Source organism: Malania oleifera, chromosome 13 (assembly GCF_029873635.1).
Source record: "Malania oleifera isolate guangnan ecotype guangnan chromosome 13, ASM2987363v1, whole genome shotgun sequence".
NCBI classification, from domain to species: Eukaryota; Viridiplantae; Streptophyta; class Magnoliopsida; order Santalales; family Ximeniaceae; genus Malania; species Malania oleifera.
The window spans coordinates 13,094,869-13,106,547 of NC_080429.1; the positions used below are offsets into that span (position 1 = coordinate 13,094,869).

General features: G+C 31.5%; 1 protein-coding gene across 1 annotated transcript; it reads right to left on the bottom strand.

Moving 5' to 3' along the window:
* Positions 1 to 406: 406 nt before the first annotated feature.
* On the bottom strand, positions 407 to 2,059 carry LOC131145692 ((S)-N-methylcoclaurine 3'-hydroxylase isozyme 1-like). The gene is made up of 2 exons (XM_058094891.1): positions 1,334 to 2,059; positions 407 to 1,012 (listed from the first exon to the last, which is right to left on the bottom strand). Exons 1-2 carry the CDS (start codon positions 2,057 to 2,059, stop codon positions 407 to 409), a joined length of 1,332 nt encoding a protein of 443 aa, XP_057950874.1.
* Positions 2,060 to 11,679: the final 9,620 nt, after the last annotated feature.

Sequence of the window (11,679 nt, forward strand, 5' to 3'; positions counted from 1 at the left end):
CTTAGGCTGAGCTTAGTTCAATTGTTAAACTTAACATAATTTAGGTTAAGGACCCTGCTACACATTTGCAAGGCACTAATATGATTGCTTATTTGCTTCTTATTTCTTTTTATTTCTATATGCTTTTATATTCTTGTCTTTTCTCCAAGGGCTGCAACTTAGACTGATTCACATTCTTAAGTTTTTCTTCCTACAAGTTACCAATTTAAAGAATTTTTATGATTATAAGTTGTAACAAATGATCATATATTTATTTATTATTTGATAGACAACATATATCTACGATTAATTGTTACAGACTCATGAAAACTTGATCAACCAACCATGCATTCATAATACACTACACCTAGCTAGGACCTTGGTCTTTATTTAATCTTGGCAATTAGTTGACCTCCATGTCGTCAGTCTATTTCCTTACACTAGGAATAAGATGTAAAGGTTGTTCCCTCCGCAATGTTGTAGAGAACTTCTCACTCATGTCAAGTTTGGTTGCATCCATGTTTCCAGGGAGATGCCAATCGAATGAGTGCACCAACGTCGCAACAAATAAAGGAATTTTTCTTGCAGCTAGGGGCAGGCCTGGGCAGATTCTCCTTCCTGCACTAAAAGGTAAGAATTCAAAATCATTTCCTTTGTAATCCAAACTTGAATTTAAAAATCTCTCTGGCTTGAAGCTTAAGGGATCCTTCCAATGCTTGGCATCTCGACCTATCGCCCACACATTCACAAGCACCTGAGAGTCCTTGGGAACATTATAACCCATGACCTCGCAGGTTTCCAAGGCTTGGTGAGGAACGACTAAGGGCACAACGGGGTGCAATCTCAATGTCTCTTTGATACAGGCTTGTAGATAGGGCAGGTTGGGTAAATGAGAATCCCTCACAATGTTCCCACCAATCTCATTTGCGAGCTCTTTGCGAAGCTTTTGCATGGATTCTTGATTTTTTATTAGCTCTGCCATTGCCCATGTTGTTGTCTCAGTAGTAGTTTCACTTCCACCAATAAACAATTCCTGCATGTCGAAGAGACAATGAGATTTTAACTAGGAGTTAAAATCAAACTATGTAGGATATTGACACACATATAGTAAATTATACCCCAACATTTTTGGTGATATATGCCTTTTTTGTGTCAACAACATAACAATCAAAGTTTAATCCAATCAAACTATTATTGGATTAAATATTTAAGTTGTTATATTGTGGCAAAAAATGTGCATCACGCCTAGCACAAGTTCAACAAACATACACACACACATGCATTTAGACATGTATATGCACACCCTTGCGTATGTACGAGCATGTACACAAACACAGACAGAGAGAGAGAGTACTATGAAAAATTGATTGATCTGATCATTGTTGAATCCGATATGAAGCAAGTAGTCCAAAAAATCTCTTGGTCTTGAATCTTTAGTCTGTTCTCTTCTATCTGTAATAATGTCATCCCAAATTGTAAACACTCTCCTAAAGGCCTCATGGGTCTTCTTTCGTATGCCTTGAATATCCCATCGACCTACGATGGGATAAAAATCTGATACATTAGCCAAAGAAAGCAAGTATAGAATTCTTGTTATGAGTTCTTTCATCTCCCCACCCATGCCCCTCCCCTGTAAATCTACCAAATCCCACGAGAACATAACATTGCCTAAAATATTGATAGCAGTTGCAAACACAGTTTCCCCAATATTCACTACTTTCCCTCCGTTTTTACCCAAAAATTCCACCATCTCCATCACCTTCTTCTCCCTCAACTTGATTTGAGAATCTAATGCTTTAGGAGAGAACAACTCGGTGCGACAAATTGTCCTTAAGAACTTCCATGGTTTAGTGCATTCACTTGCAAATACAAGTGATAAGTGATTGAGTTCTGGGCTTTTAACTGGAACTACATGCGCAATGTATCGACCTGATAATACACGATCATGGGTCTTCAAAATTTCCATTGCAGCAGTTGGAGATGATCCAACAATGAGGAGTTGGCCGCCAAGGCGCAATGACATGAGTGGACCGTGCACTTTGGCTAAGTTATTCAATGTAACATGAGGCATATTTCCCATTTGGTGGATGTTTCCTATGACAGGCCATGGGCGTGGCCCGGGTGGAAGTGAGTATGAACTACTTTTTAGTAGGAAATTCTTCAAAACCACAAAAAGAATGGGTATACTTAGGAGGAGGAGGATTGGAAAGAACGAGATGTCTTCTTCTGATAAAATGTTTAGAAGACCCATATTTTCACTCGGAAGCTAGGTAATGGCTTATTAGTGTATTGCACCAATTTGGTGACCCAAATTTAAATTTATAGATTGGGGGCAAAGGCTTTGGGTCCTCACTGCAGCATATGTGCAATTAAGCTTGACAAGTCATGGGGTGAGCAGTTACACCGTCGTCTTCTTAATCTACTTTTCAACCGTGGAATATGGAGCAGATTTGGTATAGGAAACTATCACATGATAGCGATGGAATGGAAATTGTGTGATTCTGTGGTATCAAGTTTGAATGAGTTGAGAATAATGGCTCAATTATGCTGCTGCGATATTAAGTGAAGAGATCAAGTAATAGCAATGTTTTCTTCACTGTAATAGACCCACTTTTCACGTTTTCTATAGCACCATAATTTTTTTTTTTCTCGTGAGCCGAAGAGTGTATATGAATATATGAAACATGATTTGTCAGATTATTGGGTCTCTTTGAGTGCATTTGTTGCAATAGATGAGGTGCATGGGATGACTCAACATATATTGGACTATACTGTAGTTATCTTATCTCCAATTTGGATCGTTAAGGTTGTATTTTATGCTCTATCCTATCTTTAGAGAGATTTTAAATTAAAATTTGTATTGAATTTGAATAAAATATAATATAAATTATATTTAAATTTGTCCAAACCTAACTACATCCAAATCAAAGGTTCAAAATTCTTACTCGCAAGCACAGCGTTAGTGTCCCAAATATATGCTAAGATTGCTCCACCTATCTAGCCTAGTCAAGTCATAAAAATAAACACGCTTTCAAGAAATATTTTGAATGATTTTTTGTATTTTCCCGTTAGATAAAGTATCTTTATTTTCTATTAAATATGTAAAATTCTATTCTATTTTTAAAATTATAGCAGCTGCCTCTACGAGTCTAAACTTGAGTCTACCCTTGACAAAAATATTTTTTATCATAGGGAAAAACCTTCTTACAGGGTTGGAGTGAATTGAATTGAGGAGCTTTGATTTGAACAACATAAGACTTAATATGGTAATATTTGGGAATTTAAAATTTAAAATTTAAAATAAATTTGTGTTAATCTAGACAAAATATAAGAATTTTTTCCAATTTTAATTTTATTTTTTAATAAAATATTAAATAATAGTTTGATTGGGAAAGCATTTCCCATTTTGATGTTTACGTAATCTCGTTGGATGGTTCAGCGAGATTTAAAGGGTCAGGGCAATTCGGATGTTGACACGTGGCAGGATAATCTCGCTCAATGATCCAGGAGATTTAAACTAATTTTTTCAAAAAAATAAATAACAAAAAATCAAATAAAAGTTGCCAAAAAAGAAAGACACACATTACAAAACTAATAATTATATATTTAAGAAATAAAAAGCAAATGCTAAATTAGGAAGAAAAAAAATTTCATTATAAACCAACAAGATTGAAAAACAAGTTTCGTAAAAAAAATAAATTGCAAAAAAAAAAAAAATAGAGTGGACGAAAGTTTCACTATTCACTGCAGTTCTTTTTTTTTATTTTATATATATATATATATATATATATATGTATATTTTATTTTTATTTTTTTTCTTAAATAAAATATTATGACATAAATATTGCTTTGATATCACTAAAATTTTTTTAAAAAATAAAATTTTACTTACACACAAAATTAAGCTTATGTTCATTGTAAATTAAGGAAAGTGTTTGAAATTGTATTTTCATGATCTTAATGTATATCATTTATAGATTATTAAGTACCAATGAATAAATGAAAAAATAAATAACAAAAAAATAAAACAAAAAAATAGGATTTGTCAAGTTATACTAAATTTGTAACACATAATTTTATTTTTTCTATTTTATGTTAAAATATTATTTATTTTTGTGTCTCACAAGTCCGTCTTTGCATGTATTATATATATACATATATGCGCGCATATGCTGCCAGATAGTTTTGATTCGTCTTTTTTTTTTTTTTCAGCATTGATTGTTTAAAAAATGCCCATTTATCCATAATTTGAAAAAAAAAAAAAATCAAATGCGCGTTGATTGCAGCCAGAGAGTTTTGAAGCTAAGGAAAGGGTAGTTTGGGGAAAAAAGAAAAATCGTAGCAAGCAACGAAAGAAAGCTGAAATCAAAGAGCTGAGTAAAGGGAGGGGTTCTGGTGGTAGTGCGGGTTGCAAGAGTGCCTTTCACGAGGTCAGGTGTTCAAAGCCTCGTAGGCTCGTTTCTCTCCCTGGACTCCTGAATTTACCCTCCCTTTGAAGTTGTGGGGTCAACTTCAAGGGGCACAAGATTAGTCACGTGGACCGTAAAAAGGACGCGTGGATACCCGGTGCGTAATCCAAAAAAAAAAGGGGGGGTTCAGAATTGTCCAAGTCATGTCACTAATAAATACCAATAGTTGGCCTGCATAGGCCGCCATGGCAGCTTTGGGTGGGCAGATTCAAAATAGCTAAACTAATTTATAATTTTTATAAATTATCAAAATTTTCCTCATTATTGTCTTAATTTTTTTATAAAACTATTAAAATTTTTATCAAAATTATTTCACTTTTTACAACCTTTGAATTATAGAAATGATTGATTTTGGTCTTAAGTCAAATTTTATTTTTTTTAAAAAAATTAGTAATATTAAAGCAATATTTATTTCATAATATTTTATTTAAGAAAAAAATAAATAAATATATTTATATATATATATATATATATATATATAAAGACTGTAGTGAATAGTGGAACTTTCGTCCACTCTATTTTTATTTTTTTGACAATTTATTTTTTTGACGAAACTTGTTTTTCAATCTTCTGGATTTAGCATTCGCTTTTTATTTATTAAATATATAATTATTAGTTTTGTAATATGTATCTTTCTTTTTGGTACTCAAATCGCGTTAGACTATCCAGCGATATTACGTAGGTATCAAAATGGGAAATATTTTCCCAATCAAACTATTATTTAATATTTTATTAAAAAATAAAATTGAAATTGAAAAAAAATTCAAAATATTATATAAAGTATATTAATTTTTGTTCAATTTTTTACAAATTTAAATCAGAAACTTAAAATGTATATCTAATAAAAAGACCCCAAATTATAACACAGGGAGATAGTTTTATTACTCCTTTTAGTTGTCGGCCCCCGCCGGGGAGGGGGGTGGGGGGGAGGAGATGATATGATTAGTAGCTTTAATGGATGTCTATCTACTTGTCCGGTGGCGTTCCAAAGTGGATGGTGAGGAATGGTCAATAGTGACGAGCTGTTGAGTGATGAGTACTTGCCTTGCCTGCATGGGAAAGTTGGAAATTTTGCGTAAGGCACGTGTCCCTGTTCTTTCATTTAAGTTATGTTAAGCATCCCCTTGTGGCCTAGGGTGAGCTTGGTTCAATTGTTAAGCTTAACATAATTTAGGTTAAGGACCCTGCTACACATTTGGTATGTAAAGGTGGGTGGAGCCAAATTTATCTCTTGATTTCATCAATCTTTTTATTCAAATTTTCATTTCATTCCTTTACTATACTTCATTCAATTTCATAAGGTAAACACGACATTACTGTATTTGGGTACGGCACATCGACATAATAGGACTAATCAAGAATTAGAGGATTAATCCATTGTTATGAGTGTTTTGGCAGTGATTCCTAGTTGATCTTCACTTAACTTCTTTCATGGCCAACGTAGAAAATGTTGGTGGAATTATGAGTTTCCTTTGTGAGTTTTTGTCGGAAATTGACCGTAATCTATCATAGTTGTCATAGACTATATAAAGGACACTTTCGTCTTTCAAATGATTAATTAATTACGTGAATATCCTAATCCAAATGAATTCTTAGTATCTATATGAGGGGAAATACTTGCAAGTAATTATCGTACACCAATCACAAGATGTTATTTTAATAAATGGAACCATTAAAGTTTTGCATAATATATATGTTTGGGACTTGCATCATTGAAACTTACAACTTTATCCCAAAAATTTAAACTACTAGGTGTTGAGTCCATCTATGTATAAATATCATCCATCCTTCACTTAATTTTCCCGATGTAAGACAACTCTTACAAGTGAATATCCAACACGTTTCCCCTCGCTTGTGAGTCTTTATAACTCTCTTGAGTGGGAAACTATTTCCTTTTGAGAATAGGTTCAATTCTCCAATAGTGCCTCAAGTGAGCCTTATCATTGTGCCTTACATGTTTCATATTGACAATTCTACTTGCTTTCAAATCAATCATATCTCCCACATCTTGACCCTACTCAAATCCATTTTACTAGTTGAGATGATCTTTATTGTCCTCGGTTACACACTTAGTTCTTCAACTATTAGCATGCCAAGATAATTTTGCTAAGTCTTTCAACTATTAGCATGTCACGAGAATTTTGCTCTTGGACCTTGATTTGCGATTTTATTTATTTATTTATTTTTACTTGGAGTTACAAACCATTGGTTCTAATACCATTTGTTAAAATTAGAAAGATTTTACACGGGCTTGATATACATAAGTTAGCACCAATTTGACCAAAAAGTTTAAACTATCATGTCTTGCACCCATCCATGTATATAATCCACCCGTCCTTATGTTTGGTACAAAAGAATAGAATGTAACGTGTGAAGGAATCAAATCGAATTTATCCCTTGATTTCATCATTCTTTGTATTCAAGTTCTCATTCCATTTTTTTTTTTTTTTTCTCTAAATCACTTCATCCTACAAACCACAAAAAAAAAAAAAAAAAAAAAAAAAAAAACCAAATTTTTAATTTTTTTTAAATGCTAATAGTAATTGAAATAATATTTTATCAACAGCTAATTGACACTAACTGCATAATTTAAGTATAGCATTAACTTTTTTAAAAAACACAAATTTCATTTAATTCAACATCATCCTTTTTATATCTCAAATATTTAATAAATTTGACTATATGAATATTATAAAGTGATAATTTTAATAGAGTTCATCTAGCAATTTAATGCCAAAATATAGTCAAATTATTTTTATGGGTTAGGTTTAATTTAATGATCCTCATTTATGCTTCTCCAATAAAATCATTCCACAAAACTTCCTTATAATTTTGTAATTTATTTCTCAATACATTAATATACTAATTGAACTAATATGTTTCATGATTTGTATTAATAATTAAACTAATAATTTTAGTAATCATTAATAAATGACTTAATTTTTCCCCTTATTCCATTTGATTTTGTTCTTATCTCAAATTAAAGTCTAAGATTGTAATTCATGCCCCCATAGTCGCATTAGTAAAGTAAGAATCAAAATTCTAAAAAATAATAAATTTTTCTTATAAATTTAGAAAATTAGAAAATAAGATGACATGTTTATAATTATTTGAAAAAATTAAAAAATAAAATAAAATTATTTACTCAAACAAATAAGGTCAGAATTTTGTATTAGTCATATTTATTTATTTTATACAAATGTTGTAAACTCAAAAATAACTATTTCTTTTGGAATTCTTTGGAAAACAAAGTAAAAAATGAAAACACTAGCATTGCTTGGGGAATATTCTAATGATTAAAACATGAGACTATATGAAATTATGATGATTGGTAGACTACTTCTCATCGCGTAGTTTGGCAAAGTATCAACATCCAACAAATATATATAAATATATATATATATATAAACATGATAATATGTCAATTTTTCGATAGGAGTTTTGTTATTTATCTTTTGTTATTTCGAAGTCACAAAGGTAGTACTTGGGAGCATGAATTTCGGAACTTAAATTTGGATTTAGGTGACTTTGAACAAATTTTAATATAATTCTGTATTATATCTTATCTAAATTTAATACAACACCAAATTTAAGGTCTCGTCAAACATAAGAAAAGAATATTTTGCGAAATTATGTGATAGTAGGATGCCTGCCCAACAATGAAGTGATATCAAATTAGAATTACTAAGTCAATTAATCAAACCATGTGATCTTAGAGGGGACTTGTTTGTGGACAAAATTAATATGCAAGAGATCTTGCATATACCATGACAATGATGGTAGAAGAATGACTGATACTAAGTGCGACTTACATGACTTTGTTGTCATGATTAAAATTTCGAAAATGGAGCAGTTGTCCTTTTGTCGTTACTTTGGATAAAAACATTTATTTAGAAAAACAAAAAAAAATAATAAAGAAATTTTTTTTTTATTATATTTTCTCTCTACCAAATATCATTTAAAATAAAAAAGTATTTTAATATGATTAAAAATTAAGAAAAAACTAAATATTAAGGATGTGTAAAATTAAAATTATTTTATTGTTTGATATATTTTTTATTTTTTTCTCGCTTTCCTTGATAACCAAATGTGAAAAAGTGAATTTTTTCTTATTTTTCTTTTCTTTTTTTCAATATTTTTCAAGTTCCAAACAAATTGTTAGTCTTGGTTGATTTTTAGGATAATTACGGGTGCTTTTAGTTATGAAAAATAGTATTGAATTAATTTTCCTTTTTTAGGTTCTTGAAGAGCAACAAAATTATTATTTTTTTGTTTTTTTATTTTCAACTTTTGTATAGAAAATTATAAAATAAAAATAAAAAATATTTCCTTTCAATAATATGAAAGCATAATTTCAGAAACTACAAACCAACAATTGTTTACAAATGTAAGAGAACAATGATCTGACCTCCATCCATAACTATTCAAGTCTTCAAGAAAGAGATTTGAAATAAGAAAAAGAACTATGAGAAATAGCGAAAGAGATTTGGGAATTATCTTTACTCTCATTGTGTTTCAGAAGAGTAGAAGGAGTAGAAAGAGTAGAAAGGGATTGTAAGTTTTCAAAATCTCTCATTTGAATTTCAAATCAGATTCAAAATCTTCCATTTGAATTTCAAATCAATGACTTAGTCTTAGGAGACTTAGTCTTAGTATATCAAGTAGTTACTGTAAAATCTCATCTCCCATTTTGATTTTTTGAATAAAATAATAATTATAATGATTTAGATAATAGTATTTTCAAATAAAACAATATGTGTTATGTGTACCACCAAAAAGAGGAAACATGCGTACTAACATTCTCCCCCTTGGTTCACATGATACATCTTGAAAACTTTATGAGATGAGAAGTTCAAAACTGAATATGGCCACAAAACTACTTTAACTTTTGTAGAAAGATAATACATGAATCATGACGGTTTTGTTTTTCTTTATGTAGTAAACAGTTCCTTCTATGTATCACAATGTACGATCTTTCTTAATAAAACTTTATGTGGTAACTCTTTATGCATGACTTCCTAGAAGTCATTGCGGGTCTAATGTCCTAATGGACAATTTTAAGAACAGATACTATATGTGCGCAAATAAATTGATTTTATCGACAATTAAATAAGAGATCAAGAACAAAGTATACTAACCAATCCCATGTTTTCCACATGTTTTGTAAACACTTTGATTGAGAGCCCTTTCGTCAAAGGGTCTACCACCATTAAATTAGTACTTATATGTTCAATGGTCACTTCTTGTTCTTTAATTCTTTCTCTGACAGCAAAGTACTTTATATCGATGTGTTTACTTCTGCTCCCACTCTTGTTGTTCTTTGAAAAGAATAGTGCTGCTGAGTTATCACAGTAAATCATTAATGGCTTTGATATTAAATCCACAATTTGAAGCCCTGTGATGAAATTCTTTAACCATTTGGCCTGTGAAGTTGCTTCAAAGCATGCTATAAACTCTGCTTCCATAGTAGACGATGCAACTATTGTCTATTTGGTGCTCTTCCAAGATATAGCACCACCTGCTAGCATAAAGACATATCCTGAAGTGGATTTCTTTGAATCTTGACATTCAGCAAAATTCGAATATGTATATCCAACCACTTCTAGATTGTCTACATGCTTATAAGTAAGCATGTAATCCTTGGTTCCTTGTAAATATCTCATAACCTTTTTGGCAGCTTTCCAATGATCCATTCCAGGATTACTTTGATATCTGCCATGCATTCCTACTACAAATGCTATGTCTGGTCTTATACAGACCTGTGCATACATCAAACTGCCAATTGCAGACGCATAAGGAATGTTTTCCATTTCTTCATTTTCCAATATATTTTTTGAACACTGACTTAAGCTGAATTTGTCACCCTTCAAAATGGGTGTTACATTCAGCTTACATTCATTCATCCTAAATTTCTCAAGAACTTTTTCAATGTAGGCCTTATGAGATAGTTCTAATGTCCTTTGAGAACTATCTCTGTGAATTTCTTTGCCAATGACATATGAGGCTTCACCCAAATCCTTCATTTCAAAATTCTTAGAGAGAAATTGTTTCATGTCATATAGAAATCTCAAATCATTGGTTGCAAGTAGGATGTTATCCACATATAGGACTAAGAAAATAATTTTACTCCCACTGATCTTGAGGTACATGCAGTTATCCACAATGTTCTCCGTAAAACCAAATGAAGTAACAACATCATGAAACTTTAGATACCATTGTCTAGAGGCTTGCTTTAGTCCATATATTTACTTCTTTAATTTGCAAACCAAATTATTGCCTTGATCAGAACAAAATCCTTCAGGATATTTCATGTATACATCTTCTTCAAGATCCCCATTTAAAAATGTTGTTTTCACATCCATCTAATATAGCTCTAAATCAAAATGAGCTACAAGAGCCATGATTATTCTAAATGAGTCTTTCTTAGAAACTGGAGAAAAAGTGTTATGGTAATCAATGCCTTCTACTTGAGTGAATCCTTTGGCTTTCAGACTGGCCTTATATCTCTCAATGTTACCATTTGAGTCTCTTTTAGTCTTGTAGACCCATTTACAGCTTACAACTTTGACTCCCTTAGGTAACTCAACAATATTCCAAACTTGGTTTTTAGCCATAGAATCCAAACACTTGAATTTTCCCCACTCCTGGCTTGTGAAAATGAGATGGGATCATCTTTAAGTCCAACATCAAAGTCAGACTTTATCAAGTATACATGATAGTCGCTAGGAATAGCAGATCTTCTTACCCTTGAAGACCTCCTTAAAACTTGAGTTTAAGTGACATGTCAGGTGAGTGTTGAACTTCAGCCTCTATATTGACTTGTTCCTCTTGAGGTGGAGGTGGTATTTCTTGATTTGATTGTTCTTCCAAAACATAATATTGATTTTCTTGAAAGATAATCATTTTACCCTTATTCACAGATTCATTTTCTTTATTTTTTGTTTCCTCCCACTCTATCTTTTGAGAAACAGTGCTCCCACTAATGTCAATATCCTCAAGAAATTTTGCATTCCTAACTTCAACAATTCTAGGTGCGTGTGAGTGATAGTAAAATTTATAACCCTTAGAATTTTCTGCATAACCAATGAAGTATCCACTGATTGTTCTAGGGTCTAATTTCTTTAATTGTGGATCATTGATTCTGACCTCAATTGGACAACCCCATATGTGTAAGTGTCTTAAACTTGGTTTCCATCCTTTCCATAACTCAAATGGCGTTTTGGGAACCGCC